General features: G+C 44.5%; 1 protein-coding gene across 1 annotated transcript in view; it reads right to left on the reverse strand.

Moving 5' to 3' along the window:
- The window catches only part of LOC130284952 (putative methyltransferase DDB_G0268948), a 139,841-nt gene that overhangs the window by 12,033 nt on the left and 107,015 nt on the right, over positions 1 to 20,793 (reverse strand). The window contains exon 6 of the mRNA XM_056535935.1: positions 660 to 797. Within this exon, the coding sequence (XP_056391910.1) occupies positions 660 to 797 (138 nt within the window). The remainder of the gene's footprint in view (positions 1 to 659; positions 798 to 20,793) is intronic.

A 20,793-nucleotide genomic window follows, 5' to 3' on the forward strand; every position in this document is an offset into this window, starting at 1 on the left:
AAGGACCAGATGATGCCTCTCTGATTTCATTTGCAGGCGGTGCTATATTTCTTGCGTTAACAAGTTTATATATGTGGCATGGGATAGTAAAACCAAGCTAATGCTACAACATATTCCTGTATAATAATTTTTATGCCATATGTTATCTACTGTATCTACAGGACATAATTTTAGTTTATTTGTGGTTTTTCCAGTATGGCTCTTTGCCATCCTGATGACATTGGTCGTGACAGACCAATAGAAGCGCGTTGAAGGCACGAGCGTTGGAATATGTGTGACATATGTGTGGCTATCGTCTTGGTCAGAGATCGGACTTGTTTGATGGATGTCATTTATTCTGAGTAGGAATTTATTCTGAGTAGGAGTAAAAAATGCAGGTGGACCTTGTAAGGCACATCAACTAAATCCGGTTCATTATACACAAGGCATACAGATGTACACAGCCTGTGCAGCATTAAGTAGGTAGGGTTTTTTTTTTTTTTTGTATTTAAAGGGATCCAAAGGATAGGGGGATAACATGTATGATCGCAGGGGTCTGGACACTAGGGGTGGAGTACCCCTTTCACTGCGCAGTTGGATAGAAAAATAAAAATCTCAAGAATAATCCATGAAATGTAAACAGCAAAATTAATAATATGAAAGTATGTATTTTATTGCACCTTTTTTCAGTCTCCAAAAGCAGTTGTTTTGCTTTTTCTGCATTTTTCGCCATGAATATCTCATACAAAATAAGTGACTGGATAAATCCAATAAGTTCCTGAATGGACATCTGAATTTGCACTGGTATATCTGTGATCCTGTAAGAGAACAATATTTGTTTATATAGTATACTTATGTGATAACATATGCAGTATGGGATATTTCAATACTTAATTCTCACAGTGTGCACTGATAAAATGCAGACATCTTCTTCTTTGATTTATAATATTAACCATTTACACATACATAATTTTGGGGTAGTATTTTCCACAGAACACCACATGTGTGTCATTGTGAGTATATGTGCAAAGGAGCTGACTGACATCCGAATAACCGGTGGTTGGAGACTGATTCCAGCCATTTAACTTCTCAGATTCTATGGGCAATAGGGACTGCTGTACTTAGATTGTTAGAGGGAGGTCTCTTTTTTTCTGGTTAGCAGAGGATGAAGTATAATAGTGTGCTAAGGATACTCGGCTGGCTGGTTGTCGGTAAGTTACACCAGGAGTTTGGTATAAACACGTGTAGGTAGTGATGTTGGTGGTAGTAGTCCTGATGACTTACCACAATTATATATCAATAATAACTCCTCAAAAGCTAAGATTTTGGATACCCACTTTTAAAGTTTACTGATAAGGTTGCAGGACCAAAATACGTAACAGTTCAGATGACAGAAACAAGTTTCCAGTAATTTAGTTACGCAGGTACAGGTGAACTTGGTGAGAGGCCACAGTCACAGTCTACTGAAAATTGTGGGGCATGTAGTACTCAAAACTTTATCTTCAATTGACATACACTTGACTGGAGATGGCTGGCTTTGACTGGAGATGACTGGAGATTACTGACAGATTTTAGCTGGACATAGCAGACACAGGCTGGGTTCTTAACTGATGAAGGTCCATTTGTCGTGCTTACCATCATGGCCTTCATGTGGGTACTCCATGTATACTTAAAAGGTTTCTCCTCTATGTTTTGAGCTTACGCAGACGTGGCCCATATCTCATTCATTTCAATTTTGCCCTGTATCCCGTTTTCTGACTGGACCTAAAACCGTGGTATGCTGCGGTTTTAGGTCTGGTCAAAAAAACAGATACAGAGCAAAAATTAGCTGACCATAGTCACTGTTTGACTCCGGTCTTCTCATTGAAATGAATGAGATACAAGCTGGGTGTTACGCCGAGCGCTCCGGGTCCCCGCTCCTCCCCGGAGCGCTCACAGCGTTCTCGTGTTCGCAGCACCCCGGTCAGGCCTGCTGACCGGGTGCGCTGCGATAATGTCCCCAGCCGGGATGCGATCCGCGATGCGGGACGCGCCCGCTCGCGATGCGCATCCCAACCCGCTTACCAGACTCGCTCCCCATCTGTGCTGTCCCGACGCGCGTGGCCCCGCTCCCTAGGGCGCGCGCGCCGGGTCTTTGCGATTTAAAGGACCGGTGCGCCACTGATTGGCGCATGGGTTTTAATCAGTATCTTCACCTGTGCACTTCCCTATAATACCTCACTTCCCCTGCACTTCCTTGCCGGATCTTGTTGCCATTGTGCCAGTGAAAGCGTTTCCTTGTGTGTTCCTAGCCTGTGTTCCAGACCTCTTGCCGTTGCCCCTGACTACGATCCTTTCTGCCTGCCCTGACTTTCTGCTACGTCCGACTCTGCTCTTGTCTGCTCCTTTGTACCGCGCCTATCTCGGCAGTCAGAGAGGTTGAGCCGTTGCCGGTGGATACGATCTGGTTGCTACCGCCGCTGCAAGTCCATCCCGCTTTGCGGCGGGCTCTGGTGAAAACCAGTAGCAACTTAGAACTGGTCCACCGACACGGTCCACGCCAATCCCTCTCTGACACAGAGGATCCACCTCCAGCCTGCCGAATCCTGACACTGGGTCTGGCTGGGATACGGGAGAGCCCGGTTTTTGCTCCCCCCAGCCTGATCCGGTTCCCATATCTTCAAAACGTAATATGAATGCCCCCTAACAAATTTTTCTAGCAAAGGAAAATAACACAACTTCCATCTCAAGTAAGCACATCTATGCACAGACCCCACAGTAGCAATGTCTGAAAGGAGAAAGTCTTTATTAAATCCAGTGGTACAAGAATAAAAGCACAGAACAGTCCGTGCAACTGACCTGTTTTGGGTTATTCACCATTAGCCAAAATGCTTGTTCTGGTTAAAAAAAGTACATTGAAATACTCTTACAAAATGATCACATGACAGTGGCTTCAGAACATTCAGATCGCTGATAAGATCTGGAATGGAGTCACACAAATAAAAGGCTCATGCACGGGAACTGAGCATAAATACAGATACATATCCTAGTTTACATATGTATACTAAATGGGGATATCTTATGTATCTTTCATTCCTGTATATGCCATATCCCACCTAACATAGAAATGAGTAAACTATTTTTTTATACTGATTTATGGTATGTATTGCAAATGAGATTTGGAGAGTCAACTGTAATCAGGAGACCTAGAAATTCTATGGTTTACGTGCTGACGTGCTAAGATTTTATGAGTTATTGCATAAAGGTCTCTAGGCCTAATGTAGTACCCTCCCAGATCAGAACAATATCGTCTATATAACAATGCCAGAGCATGAGATCTGGGCCAAGTCTGAGAGCAATTACATCACTCACCGAAGCAGCAAATTGGCGTTCCCGTTTTCTGAATAAAAATAATTATGGTTCATAATTAAATGGATTGATTGTAAAATCCTTAGTATAGAGAACCATGGACTTGGCAACTCGGGTATAGCTGATGCAAACTGTTCACTTCTTTATTATGAAAACATACAGGATAAAACGTACAGGTGTAGAGATTTTGTGGGGGGGGGGGAGTACGGTGGGAGACAAAAAGGAGGTTATGGCGCACCTGGAGGTGGTCTTGGAAAGCGCATCATGGGCACAAAATGGCTGTCAGATTCCACTGCTCCGTAACCTCTTTTTTGTCTGCCCCCGCAATGTCTCTAAACCTGTATGTTTTATCCTCTATGTCTTGGGTCAATAATGGCATCTGAGAATGTAGATTTAGTGACTGTTACTGAGAAATGGTTTAATGAAAGTAATAGCTGGGACATATCCATACCAGGGTATTTTTTATACAAAAGAGACAGAGAAGGATAAAACAACCCAGAGCAATGAAGATAGGGAAATCTACAAGACTAGGCAGAAAGAGGCCAAGCAAGTTATGAGAACTTCTAAAGCGCAGGCAGAAGAAAAACTAGCTCAGTCTGTAAAAAAAAGGGGATAAGACATTCTTCAGATACATAAATGAAAAAAGGAAATTAAAACAAGGAATAACTAAATTAAAAACAAAGGAAGGAAGGTACCGTATTTTTCGCCCTATAGGACGCACCGGCGTATAAGACGCACCCAATTTATAGGTGATAAATCTAAAAAAATAAAGATTTTGAACCCAATAGTGGTCTTCAACCTGTGGACATCCAGATGTTGCAAAACTACAACTCCCAGCATGCCCGGACAGCCGTTGGCTGTCCGGGCATGCTGGGAGTTGTAGTTTTGCAACATCTGGAGGTCCGCAGATTGAAGACACTGCATAGGAGGTAATACTCACGTGTCCCCGCCGCTCCGGACCCGTCACCACTGCCCTGGATGTCGCTCCATCACTGTCGCCATGTCCCCGTCGCTCCGGAACGTCTCTGCTGCTGGCCGGGTATCCTCACTCTCCGTTGCCGCCATTACGTCGTTACGCATGCCGATGCACGTACGCGACGACGTGATGACGAGGAAGGAGGGCGCCGGCCATACAGGGGATCCCTGAACGGAGAAGACACCGAGGAGGCAGGTAAGGTCCCTCCCGGTGTCCTGTAAGCACTAACCCGGCTATTCAGTAGGGCTGTTCGGGACCGCCGTGGTGAAATCGCGGCGGTCCCTAACAGCCCGACTGAACAGCCAGGTTAGTGTCACTTTCCCTTCAGACGCGGCGGTCAGCTTTGATCGCCGTGTCTGAAGGGTTAATACAGGGCATCACCGCGATCGGTGATTTCCTGTATTAGCCGCGGGTATCGGCCGTTGATGGCCGCGCGGAACGCCGCGATAGGGGGTGTATTCGCCGTATAAGACACACCGATTTTTTCCCCCCAGTTTTGGGGAAGAAAAAGTGCGTCTTATACGGCGAAAAATACGGTATGTAGAAGAGAATAAAGGGCTAGCCAACTGCCTTAATGAATACTTCTGTTCAGTTTTTACAGAAGAAAAAGAAGGAAAAGGACTTCAATTAGGGAGGAAGACTAATTATTTGATACATGTGTCTTTACAGAGGAAGAGGTTCTACGTTTGCTGTCTAAAGTGAAGACAAATATGTCAAAGGGGCCTGATGGGATACACCCAAAATTATTAAAAGAGCTTAGTGTGAGCTAGCAAAACCGTTAACAGATTTATTTAACCAATCACTGGTAACAGGAGTTGTCCGAGAAGATTGGAAATTAGCAAATGTCGTGCCCATTCACAAGAAAGGTAGTAGGGAGGAATCAAGCAACTATAGGCCAGTAAGTCTGATATCAATAGTGGGGAAATTAATGGAAACCCTACTAAAGGACAGGATTGTGGAACACCTAAAATCCCATGAATTGCAAGATGAAAAACAGCATGGGTTTATTTCATGTAAAATCAAATCAGGGAGATCATGTCAAACAAATCTTATTTATTTATTTTTTGACGGGGTGACTGAAATAATAGATGGCAGAGGGGCAGTAGACATCACATATCTAGATTTTAATAGGAGGTCCACAGAATATATAAAACGGCTTTTATTAGGAATACAATAAAATGAACATTTTAGGCATGGATGTAGGCATCACACTTAAAATATTTATTATCTACAAATTGTTTATGTCCAAATGCAATGGTGTCTGCTCACCTCCGGAGGCAGATCCCCAACACACCTGTGCTGCCACGGACCCGCCGGTCTCGCCCCGGCTTCAACAGCGTATGAAAAGGAAGGATTGTCCGGCATCAGGCATGCTCTAAAATATCACTTTTTATTCATGCCATAGCAAGGAAACAGACATCACAGGACTGTAGTAATCTGACACGTTTCGCTCTCTCTTGAGCTTAAACGTAGACTAAATTTAACAGTCAAACATGCAATTAAAATAGAGACTCAATGGTCACGTGATAAAATACCTGACATAGGTAGCAATTGTAAAAACCCGGCATGGATATCATCTGTTAGTATTACAAAATGGACTGGATCCCTCCACTATTGCGTTTTTTACTCGCTTACTGTGTGATCACCCTATGAGTGTGAATGGACTCTAAATATTGTGTGCAAAGACAGGCAGGTATATACAACTACATGCACATAATAGATTACGATATATTGATATCGTACATGCACAGGTCAATAATAGAATAGAATAATCAACCTCATTATCTATACTTATAACTCGGAGACCCGCGTGCATGTATCTACTAAAAGATGATATACATGCTATAAATTAATAGATATACATGACTTGAAAATAATTCAATGCACAATTTACTCAGTTTTAATTTACATCCATATCCATTACATATTAATACCGTAACTATCAGTAACTGCACTCTAATAGGTATCTAAACACACTAGGCGGAATCACCATCCTGACACTCGTACCAAAAAACTCATTAATCTACAAAAATAAGGGGCTACAACGCTAGGGGCATCCGAGGAGGCATAGAAAGCTATACTGTATTCCTATGTGCAGGTCATAATTAAATCTAAGCGTTTATTAATTCCCCGCGGGTATCTGGTATCCAAAAGAAATATCCAGTATGTCTCTCTGTTGAGGAGGCGCTTTCTCACATCTCCTCCTCTGATGCCTATTTTAACCCTTTCTATACCAGACACCCGCAGGGAATCCAGCTCCCCCGCGTGCACATCCCGAAAGTGGCGTGATAACATAGAGATGCCAACTCCTTCACTCCTGCTGTCAGAGATATGTCTCCTGATTCTTGTTTTAAGGGTATTGGTAGTGCACCCTACATATTGCATGTTACACTTGGTGCATGTGGCCACATAAACTAACATAGTGGTGTTACAGTTAATGTATTCACGTAGTTGGTATGCTTTTTTAGTTACACAAGACATTATTTCTTTGGAATGGTGCATATATTTACATGTAATACATCGATTGTGACCACAACCCCAATTTCCTACAATATCAAGCCAGTTGCGATGTTTTATTTTATCTTTTGTCTTATATTCTACTTTTTTAGAATTAAATAGACTTGGTGATAGAGAGGAGCCCAATGAAGGTGCTTTTCTAGAGACCGCCATAATGCCCTCTTTGACCACCTCCCTCAGAATTGGGTCTCCCTCTAAAACTGGTGTATATTTTTTGATTATATTTTTGATTTGGGCAAATTGCGCACTGTATGTGGTGACAAAGACTGCTCTTTTTTGTTTATTTTTGGCATTTTGTACATTTTTTATCCTGTTTCTTTTCCCAGTATATTTGATCAATTGCTCTCTGTTAATACCTTCTACTCTTTCCTGAGCCTTGTTGAGACAGTCCTCTGTATAGCCTCTTTTGGCAAATCTACTTTTTAACTCTCCTATCTCTTTTTCCCATTGTACAGGATCAGAGCAATTCCTCTTAGTCCTGCACATCTCCCCAAAGGGGATATTCTGGACCACATGCTTTGGGTGGCAGGAGGATGCCATGAGGACTGAATTTGTTGCCGTCTCCTTTCTGTAGGGGACGACAACAATCTTAGACTCTCTGCTGGATAGGGAGATGTCCAAAATATACCAGATACCCGCGGGGAATGAATAAACGCTTAGATTTAATTATGACCTGCACATAGGAATACAGTATAGCTTTCTATGCCTCCTCGGATGCCCCTAGCGTTGTAGCCCCTTATTTTTGTAGATTAATGAGTTTTTTGGTACGAGTGTCAGGAGGGTGATTCCGCCTAGTGTGTTTAGATACCTATTAGAGTGCAGTTACTGATAGTTACGGTATTAATATGTAATGGATATGGATGTAAATTAAAACTGAGTAAATTGTGCATTGAATTATTTTCAAGTCATGTATATCTATTAATTTATAGCATGTATATCATCTTTTAGTAGATATATGCACGCGGGTCTCCGAGTTATAAGTATAGATAATGAGGTTGATTATTCTATTCTATTATTGACCTGTGCATGTACGATATCAATATATCGTAATCTATTATGTGCATGTAGTTGTATATACCTGCCTGTCTTTGCACACAATATTTAGAGTCCATTCACACCCATAGGGTGATCACACAGTAAGCGAGTAAAAAACGCAATAGTGGAGGGATCCAGTCCATTTTGTAATACTAACAGATGATATCCATGCCGGGTTTTTACAATTTCTACCTATATCATGTGACCATTGAGTCTCTATTTTAATTGCATGTTTGACTGTTAAATTTAGTCTACGTTTAAGCTCAAGAGAGAGCGAAATGCGTCAGATTACTACAGTCCTGTGATGTCTGTTTCCTTGCTATGGCATGAATAAAAAGTGATCTTTTAGAGCATACCTGGTGCCGGACAATCCTTCCTTTTAATACGCTGTTGAAGCCGGGGCGGGACCGGCGGGTCCGTGGCAGCACAGGTGTGTTGGGGATCTGCCTCCGGAGGTGAGCGGACACCATTGCATTTGGACGTTTACTGTTTCTCGATCGTCCTGCTCCCATAGCCGTGGAGGAGCTACACATCTACGCCAAGCACCAATCATGGAAACATCACTCACAGGAGGGGGAGAGCTACAAAGTCAAGCGGCACTGGGAGACCGACAAGTATTGGGTCCGGACCGAGCAACAAAGGCACGCTCGGTGTTCCAGGATTTTGCTGCACCTGCTATGAATGTAGCCCCCCCAGACATGCTGACTCTAACCCGGCAAATGGAGGACCTCATGATAAAAGAAATGAGAACATGGTGGGATCACCAAACTCTAACCACGTACCTAGAAAAAAGTCTGGTCCCACGTGGTCTAAGGCTGAAAAAAAGACCAGTCAAGAACTATTCCCAGAAATTCATTAATAAATGGGACCTGGCTCTCCTGGATTGCTCTGCGAAACTGATATCCTATATCATTGAAGAAGAGGAATCAGAGCTGCAAACCATGCAAAAGGAATCAGAGCTGCAAACCATGCAAAAGGAGCTAGATACACTAAAAGAATCATTATTGCCATAGAAGAATCATGAAGAGTTTGCCAAGTTGGAACAAAGCATCCTCAAAAAATTGGATCTAGTGGAAAGCAACATCATGGAGATCAAAAAAATGAAATTCCGCAGAGATACGGAGGATTACAATAATGATCAAGTTTTTTCTTGGCACCTTCATAGAGAGGTGCAAGATGACACCCCGAAATCTATCTTGCGCACTCCACGCTCCAAATCTAGGCACAGACGCAGACCAAGCTCAAAATCCCCCAGAAGAGTGAGCTTCTCTGAAACAGGAGGCCCACAAGAAGTGGGATTTGCAACAATGAATACCGATACTAATGTGAACATAGGCATGGAGCAAAGTGCGGCTCCAAAAAACCGATGGGGCCAAAAAGGAGACGAAAAACCAGGAGGGCCGGTCGCCGACATCGGAGGCAAGAGATACACTTTGAGGTCACTCCTCACTCCGAGGTGAGCACAGTTATAAATTTATCTGTGTGTACCCTTACTATTCCCCAAATTACCCTGCTGAGTAAGGGACTGAACTTTGTACCAACTTGCACATTTAATTTATTTAACACCTTGCTGGATGTCAATAGACTAGCACGAGGATTAACATTACAGAGACACTTTTTTTCAATAGAAGATGATAACCAGTTAGCAAGTTCGGAAATAGCACCCTCACCATTACAACAGGTGGACTTGTGTATGAGCAGGGACTTTAAAGACCAGATGAATATGATACATTTGCGCAGTTTACAATGTGAGAATTATGTGGTTAACGATACATTGGATGTTCCGTTTCACTCCACCAACCCTGGGTTCTATCCTGTTGCCTCCCGATCGGAGGCCCTGGATAGATTCCAGGAGTTGGGGGAAAGGGACCTTGTGCACTTGCATGAAAAAATAGTGTCAAAGCATACACCTGATAATTTGAATAAAGGAGAAAGGATGGCACTAAAACAACTGAGTGAAAACAACTATATTGTCACACGTAATGCAGACAAAGGGGGTAATGTGATAGTGCTTGATTCTGATCTGTTTAAACAGTTAAATATAGAACTCCTTTCAGACGTTGACACCTATAGAAAACTAACTAGCGATCGAACAAAAACAATTCAAACTAAGCTAAAAAGAGTTTTGGAAGAGGGTGTTGTTATGGGTGTTCTCAGTAGTAAGTTGGCAGAATATCTATATGTAGAGGCCCCAGTAGTTCTTGTGTTTCACTCACTCCCCAAGGTGCATAAAGGGGTATTTCCACCTCCCCTTAGACCGATTGTGGCAGGTATAGGATCGGTCACCGAGCGCCTTGGGGAGTGGGTGGACCACTATTTGCAACCCCTCACAAAAGTCACGCCCACTTTCTTACAGGACACCAAACATGTCATTAATATTCTTGACCAGAGAGAGTGGAGTGAACATATGTCTTGGGCTACCTGTGATGTAGTGGGATTATATCCATCCATCCCATGGGAGGCGGGTCTTGTTGCCCTGGCATTTCATGTGAATCAATATAGCAGTTACTCCCCGGGTCTGAAGGAATTTATCGTCATGGTTACAGAATTTTTGTTACAACACAATTATTTTATGTTTGATGGCGATTTCTTCCTTCAGACACGGGGAGCGTCTATGGGTGCCAAATACTCACCCTCCTTTGCAAATATTTTCATGTTTTATTGGGAGCAGCAATTTTTGTTTACACCCAGTAACCCTTTTTTTGAGGACATCTGCTGGATAGGGCGCTATATAGATGACTTATTGATTATTTGGGGGAGCACAGAATACCGTTTTTTTTAGTTTGTTTCTTACATCAATAATAACCATTTAAATCTCAAATTTACAGCTCAGTTTAGTAGCACCTCAGTCAATTTTTTGGACATCTCCCTATCCAGCAGAGAGTCTAAGATTGTTGTCGTCCCCTACAGAAAGGAGACGGCAACAAATTCAGTCCTCATGGCATCCTCCTGCCACCCAAAGCATGTGGTCCAGAATATCCCCTTTGGGGAGATGTGCAGGACTAAGAGGAATTGCTCTGATCCTGTACAATGGGAAAAAGAGATAGGAGAGTTAAAAAGTAGATTTGCCAAAAGAGGCTATACAGAGGACTGTCTCAACAAGGCTCAGGAAAGAGTAGAAGGTATTAACAGAGAGCAATTGATCAAATATACTGGGAAAAGAAACAGGATAAAAAATGTACAAAATGCCAAAAATAAACAAAAAAGAGCAGTCTTTGTCACCACATACAGTGCGCAATTTGCCCAAATCAAAAATATAATCAAAAAGTATACACCAGTTTTAGAGGGAGACCCAATTCTGAGGGAGGTGGTCAAAGAGGGCATTATGGCGGTCTCTAGAAAAGCACCTTCATTGGGCTCCTCTCTATCACCAAGTCTATTTAATTCTAAAAAAGTAGAATATAAGACAAAAGATAAAATAAAACATCGCAACTGGCTTGATATTGTAGGAAATTGGGGTTGTGGTCACAATCGATGTATTACATGTAAATATATGCACCATTCCAAAGAAATAATGTCTTGTGTAACTAAAAAAAGCATACCAACTACGTGAATACATTAACTGTAACACCACTATGTTAGTTTATGTGGCCACATGCACCAAGTGTAACATGCAATATGTAGGGTGCACTACCAATACCCTTAAAACAAGAATCAGGAGACATATCTTTGATAGCAGGAGTGAAGGAGTTGGCATCTCTATGTTATCACGCCACTTTTGGGATGTGCACGCGGGGGAGCTGGATTCCCTGCGGGTGTCTGGTATAGAAAGGGTTAAAATAGGCATCAGAGGAGGAGATGTGAGAAAACGCCTCCTCAACAAAGAGACATGCTGGATATTTCTTTTGGATACCAGATACCCGCGGGGAATGAATAAACGCTTAGATTTAATTATGACCTGCACATAGGAATACAGTATAGCTTTCTATGCCTCCTCGGATGCCCCTAGCGTTGTAGCCCCTTATTTTTGTAGATTAATGAGTTTTTTGGTACGAGTGTCAGGAGGGTGATTCCGCCTAGTGTGTTTAGATACCTATTAGAGTGCAGTTACTGATAGTTACGGTATTAATATGTAATGGATATGGATGTAAATTAAAACTGAGTAAATTGTGCATTGAATTATTTTCAAGTCATGTATATCTATTAATTTATAGCATGTATATCATCTTTTAGTAGATACATGCACGCGGGTCTCCGAGTTATAAGTATAGATAATGAGGTTGATTATTCTATTCTATTATTGACCTGTGCATGTACGATATCAATATATCGTAATCTATTATGTGCATGTAGTTGTATATACCTGCCTGTCTTTGCACACAATATTTAGAGTCCATTCACACTCATAGGGTGATCACACAGTAAGCGAGTAAAAAACGCAATAGTGGAGGGATCCAGTTAATTTTGTAATACTAACAGATGATATCCATGCCGGGTTTTTACAATTGCTACCTATGTCAGGTATTTTATCACGTGACCATTGAGTCTCTATTTTAATTGCATGTTTGACTGTTAAATTTAGTCTACGTTTAAGCTCAAGAGAGAGCGAAAAGCGTCAGATTACTACAGTCCTGTGATGTCTGTTTCCCTGCTATGGCATGAATAAAAAGTGATCTTATAGAGCATACCTGGTGCCGGACAATCCTTCCTTTTCAGAAATTGTTTATGTAATATAATGTTTTATATATTCTGTGGACCTCCTATTATACTATAAATTTTGTGACGCAGATCCCCACATCCACCATTACTCACCTATACCACATATCTAGATTTTAGAAAGGCTTTTGACACTGTCCCACATAGAAGACTTATCAATAAACCGCAGTCATTGAGCTTGGACTCCCATATTGTTGAGTAGATTAGGCAGTGGCTGAGTGATAGACAACAGAGGGTTGTAGTCAATGGAGAATATTCAAAGCAAGGTCTTGTTGTTTACCTCAGGGATATGTACTGGGACCAATTTTGTTGTTTGTGATATTGAAAAAGGTATCGATGGTAAGGTATGTCTTTTTGCTGATGACACAAAGATATGCAACAGGGTAGATGTTCCTGGAGGGATACGCCAAATGGAAAAGGATTTAGGAAAACTAGAAAAATGGTAAGCAACTGAAATTTAATGTGGATAAGTGCAAGATAATGCACCTGGGGCGAAAAAACCCTCAGGCAAAATATAAAATATTTTACACAGTCCTGACCTCAGTGTCTGAGGAAAGAGATTTAGGAGTAATTATTTCCGAAGACTTAAAGGTAGGAAGACAGTGTAATAGAGCAGCAGGAAACGCTAGTAGAATGCTTGGATGTATAGGGAGAGGTATAAGTAGTAGAAAGAGAGAAGTGCTCATGCCGCTGTACAGAACAGTGGTGAGGCCTCACTTGGAGTATTGTGCGCAGTAATGGAGGCCGCATCTCCAAAAAGTATATAGATACTTTAGAGAGAGTTAAGAGAAGAGCTACTAAACTAGTACAAGGATTGCAGGAAAAAACTTACCAGGAAAGGTTAAAGGACCTTAACATGTATAGCTTGGAAGAAAGAAGAGGCAGAGGGGATATGATAGAAACATTTAATTACATAAAGGAAATCAACATGGTAAAGGAGGAGAGCATATTTAAAAGAAGAAAAACTACCACAAGAGGACATCGTTTAAAATTAGAGGGGAAAAGGTTTAAACATAATATCTGGAAGTATTACTTTACTGAGAGAGTAGTGGATGCATGGAATAGCCTTCCTTCAGAAGTAGTTGTGGCAAATACAGTGAAGGAGTTTAAACATGTATGGAATAAGCATAAGCCCGGGGTCCCCGTCTGTCGGCAGGGCTGGGATTCTCATCGCGGGACGCGCCCGCATGCGAGTCCCAGCCCGTCACTGACCCCGCTCTGCTGCTTCTGGCACTAAGCTCTGTCGCGCTCGTCCCTGTCTACTAGGGCGCGCGCACAGTGGAGCTCTGTAATTTAAAGGGCCAGTGCGCTCTTAATTAGTATGTACACCTGACACTACTCTATAAGCTCCTGCTCCTCCCACACCCCCCTGCTGGATCCTCAGTGCCCTTTGCCTGAGAGAAAGCGTATCCTATTGCCTGTTTGCCATACCCTGTACCCAGACCGTCCCGCTACGTTTTTTGACTACGAACCTTTGCCGCCTGTCCTGACCTTCTGCTACTTTGACTACGGCTTTGTCTCATGCTCCTGTACTTCGCCTTGCCCGGTTACCTGTGTGGTCGAGCCGTATTGGGGGTAGCTACCTGGGTGTCGCCTGCCGCAGCAAATCCATCCCGCTTTGCGGTGGGCTCTGGTGAAAACCAGCGGCACCTTAGACTCCACTCCCCGATACGGTCCGTGTCATCAGCCACACAGGTAGAGGATCCACTACCTGCTCCATGACATCCTCATCCAGGTGCGTGACAACAGCATAGACAATTGCCTTCAGATGACCCCAAAGTTAAAAGTCTAAGGGGGTCAGATCGGGAAACCTTGGGGGCCATTCAACTGGCCCACGATGACCAATCCACTTGATGTGTTTCCCTCTTTATGCACTGAAGCTGGCACGTTCCCTGAGTTTTTCCAGCAAGATGGTGCACCCACATATTATGGGTGTCAGGTCTGAGCATTCCTAGATGAACAGTTTCCTGGAAGTGGATTGGTCGTCATGGGCCAGTCTATGCTGTGAAGATACGAGATGTGCAGCACCTGAAACTACGGATACTGGAAGCCTGTGCTAGCATTTCTCCTGCGGTGTTGCTATCAGTGTGTGAAGAGTGGGAGAAGAGGGTTGCATTGACAATCCAACACAATGGGCATCACATTGAACACATTTTATAAGTGGTCAGAAACTTGTAATTAACTCATGAAAGAATAAAGTTACGTTAAAACCAAGCACATCATTGTTTTTCTTGTGAAATTCCCAATAGGTTTGACGGGTCACTGGTGGAATTCCAAGGTGTGGAAACATCGCAAATCAGACTATGTTGGGGGATGCCGTTCTGACGCTGCAGCTCAAGGAGGGTGTACTTTGCGGTGTACAAGTGGCTGTAGAGCATGCAAAGTTTCCTTCCCATTGTTAAGATGTCTTGCAGATGTGGGGAACACTTCAGGAACCGATTGACAACCAGATTAAACAAGTGTGCCACGCTTAATGGTGGCGCAGCATATGTTGACGCAGGGCCGTGGTGCCAACATTGGGACCCTGGCCATGCTTCACCTTCTGCTGACACATCATGCATGTGGCCAGGTTAACCTCTTCCGGATGCTTGATGAAAAACTGCCACACCGCCGAGTAGCTGATTTTCCCACCAACAGTCCACACTAATTGCCTGCTACTGCCGCCGACTCCAGGGACCCCTGTTCCACTACCTCCTGGGATGGTAGGCTGCCACGAAGCAGGTGATCTATCCCGGGAACATTTGGTTCCAGACTTTCCACTTCTGCCACCATGCTGACTGCCAACCATGCTACCACCTTGCTGGCTCAGCTTCTACCTCACGGGCAACCTGCAATCCTCATCTCCTGATGGTGATTAAGCCCCTTCTGCACCCAGCTCCCAAGTGCGATCGGCTTCATCATCATCCTCATCAAGTTGTGTCTGCACGTCACTGATGTCCTCCTCAGGTTCCTCAACAGTGTCTGCTTCAGGAGCCTGAATACTCGAAACACCACCTTCCACGCCACTCTCCTCATGCCTACTTGCCTGCCTAGTGTAGGAAGCCGCGCATGTCTCCTACACTTCTTGGATTGGCAGTAGCTGCTGACTGTCCTGTAGATCGTCCTCACTAAAAAGGGGAGCTGAACCCCCAGCATAAGATACTTCTGTTGGGGAGGGAACAGCATAGGACAGAGGCAATGGGAGCACAGGGACTGCTCGCGGGTCATTTCAACTGAGGGTTGTGTCTGAGGAACCCACCAACTTTTGACTGGGGTGTCAGATGTCACTTGTGATGAAGTGGATGACCATGTTAACCAATCAATAACGGCAGATGGGTTGCTGGTCGAGACACGACCGCTGGCTGATACCTCAGGCATGTCGCTGCAACTCCTGCTGCCACTCGCCCCTAGTCTGCTGCGACCTCTGCCTGATGAATTTAGACCTCTGCCACTCCTCTGTACACATCCTGGCACTTCTCTGCATGACATGCTTAATGCGTATATGAGGGGAGTACAATACGCTCCACTATGCTTTAAAAATGTATTTGTGTACAACACCAGCCTGTAAGTACTTTTGCCTGGCCTTTCACAGTATCTAGGCTCTTGAGAATTTAACAGGAACAAAATAGTATGCCACTTAGATGAACAGTGGGGATAAAAAGTTTGGGCACCCCAGCTAAAAATTTGTATTAATGTGCATAAAGAAGCCAAGGAAAGATGGAAAAATCTCCAAAAGGCATCATATTACAGATTAGACATTCTTATAATATGTCAACAAAAGTTAGATTTTATTTCCATCATTTACACTTTCAAAGTAACAGAAAAAAAAATTGCATCTGCAAAAGTTTGGGCACCGTGCAGAATTTATTGCATGCACTACCCCCTTTGCAAAGCTGAGAGCTGCCAGTGTCATGGATTGTTCTCAATCATCATCTGCGAAGACCAGGTGATGTCAATCTCAAAGGTTTTAAATGGCCAGACTGATCGGACCTTGCCCCAACAATCAGCACCATGGGTTCTTCTACACAGTTGTCTAGAAATCTGAAACGGAAAATAGTTGACGCTCGCAAAGCTGGAGAAGGCTATAAGAAGATAGCAAAACATTTTCAGATGTCAATATCATCTGTTCGGAATGTAATTAAGAAATGGCAGTCATCAGGAACAGTGGAAGTTAAAGCAAGATCTGGAAGACCAAGAAAAATATCAGACAGAACAGCTCGCAGGATTGTGAGAAAAACAATTCAAAACCCACGTTTGACTGCACAATCCCTTCAGAAAGATCTGGCAGACACTGGAGTTGTGGTACACTACTATTCCACTATAAAGAGATACTTGTACAAATATGGTCTTCATGGAAGAGTCATCAGAAAACCTCTTCTACATCCTCACCACAAAAATCAGCGTTTGAACTTTGCAAATGAACATATAGACAAACCTGATGCATTTTGGAAACAAGCTCTGTGGACCGATGAGGTTAAAATTGAACTTTTTGGCCGGAATGAGCAAAGGTACGTTTGGAGAAGAAGGGGAACCGAATTTAATGAAAAAAACCTCTGTCCAACTGTTAAGCATGGGGGTGAATCAATCATGCTTTGGGGTTGTATTGCAGCCAGTGGCACAGGGAACATCTCAAGAGTAGAAGGAAAAACGGATTCAATAAAATGTCAGCAAATTGTGGATGCTAACTTGATGTCATCTGTGAAAAAGCTGAAGTTAAAGAGAGGATGGCTTCTACAAATGGATAATGAGCCTAAACACACCTCGAAATCCACGGGGGATTACATCAAGAGGCGTAAACTGAAGGTTTTGCCATGGCCTTCACAATCTCCTGACCTCAAAACTTTTTGATGTCCGTGGAGAGAAATGAAATATCTGCACTCACCAGTGTGGCTGCAGGGTCTACTTTATTGAGACATACTCAAATGTGGGGTACAGAAGAAAGGGGTAGTGGTGGGACAAGTGGTGGCGACCGAGCTCTAGTTTCGCACACTTGGTGTGCTTCGTCCGGCCATCATCAAGCACACCATTAAACTCCATTTAGTGTGGTCCAGGCTTCAGGGCATCTAAAATGGTGGATCCACATGTGAGGACATTGTCACGATGCCGGCTGGCAGGAGGTGGATCCTCTGTGCCAGAGAGGGATTGGCGTGGACCGTGCTAGTGGACCGGTTCTAAGTCACTACTGGTTTTCACCAGAGCCCGCCGCAAAGCGGGATGGTCTTGCTGCGGCGGTAGTGACCAGGTCGTATCCACTAGCAACGGCTCAACCTCTCTGACTGCTGAAGATAGGCGCGGTACAAGGGAGTAGACAGAAGCAAGGTCGGACGTAGCAGAAGGTCGGGGCAGGCAGCAAGGATCGTAGTCAGGGGCAACGGCAGGAGGTCTGGAACACAGGCTAGGAACACACAAGGAAACGCTTTCACTGGCACAATGGCAACAAGATCCGGCGAGGGAGTGCAGGGGAAGTGAGGTATACATAGGGAGTGCACAGGTGAACACACTAATTAGAACCACTTGCGCCAATCAGCGGCGCAGTGGCCCTTTAAATCGCAGAGACCCGGCGCGCGCGCGCCCTAGGGAGCGGGGCCGCGCGCGCCGGGACAGGACCGACGGAGAGCGAGTCAGGTACGGGAGCCGGGGTGCGCATCGCGAGCGGGCGCCACCCGCATCGCGAATCGCATCCCGGCTGGAGGCGGTATCGCAGCGCACCGGGTCAGTGGATCTGACCGGAGCGCTGCAGTAGCGAGAGTGTAGCGAGCGCTCCGGGGAGGAGCGGGGACCCGGAGCGCTCGGCGTAACAGTACCCCCCCCCTTGGGTCTCCCCCTCTTCTTAGAGCCTGAGAACCTGAGGAGCAGACTTTTGTCTAGGATATTGTCCTCAGGTTCCCAGGATCTCTCTTCAGGACCACAACCCTCCCAGTCGACCAAAAAAAAAAGTTTTCCCTCTGACCTTCTTGGAGGCCAGTATCTCCTTTACGGAGAAGATGTCCGAGGAGCCGGAAACAGGAGTGGGAGAAACAAGTTTGGGAGAGAAACGGTTGATGATGAGTGGTTTAAGAAGAGAAACGTGAAAGGCATTAGGAATACGAAGAGAAGGAGGAAGAAGAAGTTTGTAAGAGACAGGATTAATCTGGCACAAAATTTTGAAAGGACCAAGATAGCGTGGTCCCAATTTGTAGCTAGGGACACGGAAGCGGACATATTTAGCGGAGAGCCATACCTTGTCTCCAGGAGAAAAAATGGGGGGAGCTCTTCTTTTCTTATCAGCAAACTTCTTCATGCGTGATGAAGCCTGTAAGAGAGAATTTTGGGTCTCTTTCCATATGGTGGAAAGATCACGAGATATTTCATCCACAGCGGGCAAACCAGAGGGCAAGGGAGTAGGGAGGGGGGGAAGAGGGTGACGGCCGTACACCACGAAAAATGGGGATTTGGAGGAAGATTCAGAGACTCTGAAGTTATACGAGAATTCGGCCCATGGTAGAAGATCTGCCCAGTCATCCTGGCGGGAGGAAACAAAATGCCGTAAATAATCACCCAGGACCTGGTTAATTCTTTCTACTTGCCCATTGGATTGAGGATGATAGGCAGAAGAAAAGTTTAATTTAATCTTGAGTTGTTTACAGAGAGCCCTCCAGAATTTTGACACGAATTGGACGCCTCTGTCCGAGACGATCTGCGTGGGCAATCCGTGAAGACGAAAAATGTGTACAAAAAATTGTTTTGCCAACTGAGGCGCTGAAGGGAGACCAGGAAGAGGGATGAAATGTGCCATCTTGGAGAATCGATCAACGACCACCCAAACAACGGTGTTGCCACGGGATGGGGGTAAGTCTGTAATAAAGTCCATACCAATCAGAGACCAAGGCTGTTCGGGGACAGGCAGAGGATGAAGAAGACCAGCGGGCTTCTGGCGAGGAGTCTTATCCCGGGCACAGACAGTGCAGGCTCGCACAAAATCCACAACATCCGTCTCCAGAGTCGGCCACCAATAGAAACGAGAGATTAGTTGCACGGATTTCTTGATGCCCGCATGACCTGCGAGATGGGAGGAGTGACCCCATTTGAGGATTCCGAGGCGTTGGCGTGGAGAGACGAAGGTCTTCCCTGGAGGAGTTTGCCTGATGGAGGCTGGAGAAGTGGAGATCAGGCAGTCAGGAGGAATGATGTGTTGCGGAGAGAGCTCTACTTCCGAGGCATCCGAGGAACGAGAGAGAGCATCGGCCCTAATGTTCTTATCGGCAGGCCGAAAGTGAATTTCAAAATTAAATCGGGCAAAGAACAGAGACCACCTGGCCTGGCGAGGATTCAGCCGTTGGGCAGACTGGAGATAGGAGAGGTTCTTGTGATCGGTGTAAATAATAACTGGAAATCTTGATCCCTCCAGCAGATGCCTCCATTCCTCAAGTGCTAATTTAATGGCTAGTAGCTCTCGATCCCCGATGGAGTAGTTCCTCTCCGCCGGAGAGAAGGTCCTAGAAAAAAAACCACAAGTAACAGCATGCCCGGAAGAATTTTTTTGTAGAAGGACCGCTCCAGCTCCTACTGAGGAGGCATCAACCTCCAATAGGAAGGGTTTAGATGGGTCAGGTCTGGAGAGCACGGGAGCCGAAGAAAAGGCAGACTTGAGCTGTTTAAAGGCGTCTTCCGCTTGAGGAGGCCATGACTTAGGATTGGCATTCTTTTTGGTTAAAGCCACGATAGGAGCCACAATGGTAGAAAAATGTGGAATAAATTGTCTGTAATAATTGGCGAACCCCAAAAAAACGTTGGATAGCACGGAGTCCGGAGGGGCGTGGCCAATCTAAGACGGCAGAGAGTTTGTCTGGATCCATTTGTAGTCCCTGGCCAGAGACCAAGTATCCTAGGAAAGGAAGAGATTGACATTCAAACAGACATTTCTCCATTTTGGCATAAAGTTGATTGTCACGAAGTCTCTGAAGAACCATGCGGACATGCTGGCGGTGTTCTTCTAGGTTGGCAGAAAAAATCAGGATATCGTCCAGATACACAACAACACAGGAATATAAGAGATCACGAAAAATTTCATTAACAAAGTCTTGGAAGACGGCAGGGGCGTTGCACAGGCCAAAGGGCATGACCAGATACTCAAAGTGTCCATCTCTAGTGTTAAATGCCGTTTTCCATTCATCCCCCTCTCTGATGCGGATGAGATTATAAGCACCTCTTAAGTCCAGTTTGGTAAAGATGTGGGCACCTTGGAGGCGATCAAAGAGTTCAGAGATGAGAGGTAGGGGGTAGCGGTTCTTTACCGTGATTTTATTAAGACCGCGGTAGTCAAT

The sequence above is a fragment of the Hyla sarda genome, chromosome 8, assembly GCF_029499605.1.
Source record: "Hyla sarda isolate aHylSar1 chromosome 8, aHylSar1.hap1, whole genome shotgun sequence".
NCBI classification, from domain to species: Eukaryota; Metazoa; Chordata; class Amphibia; order Anura; family Hylidae; genus Hyla; species Hyla sarda.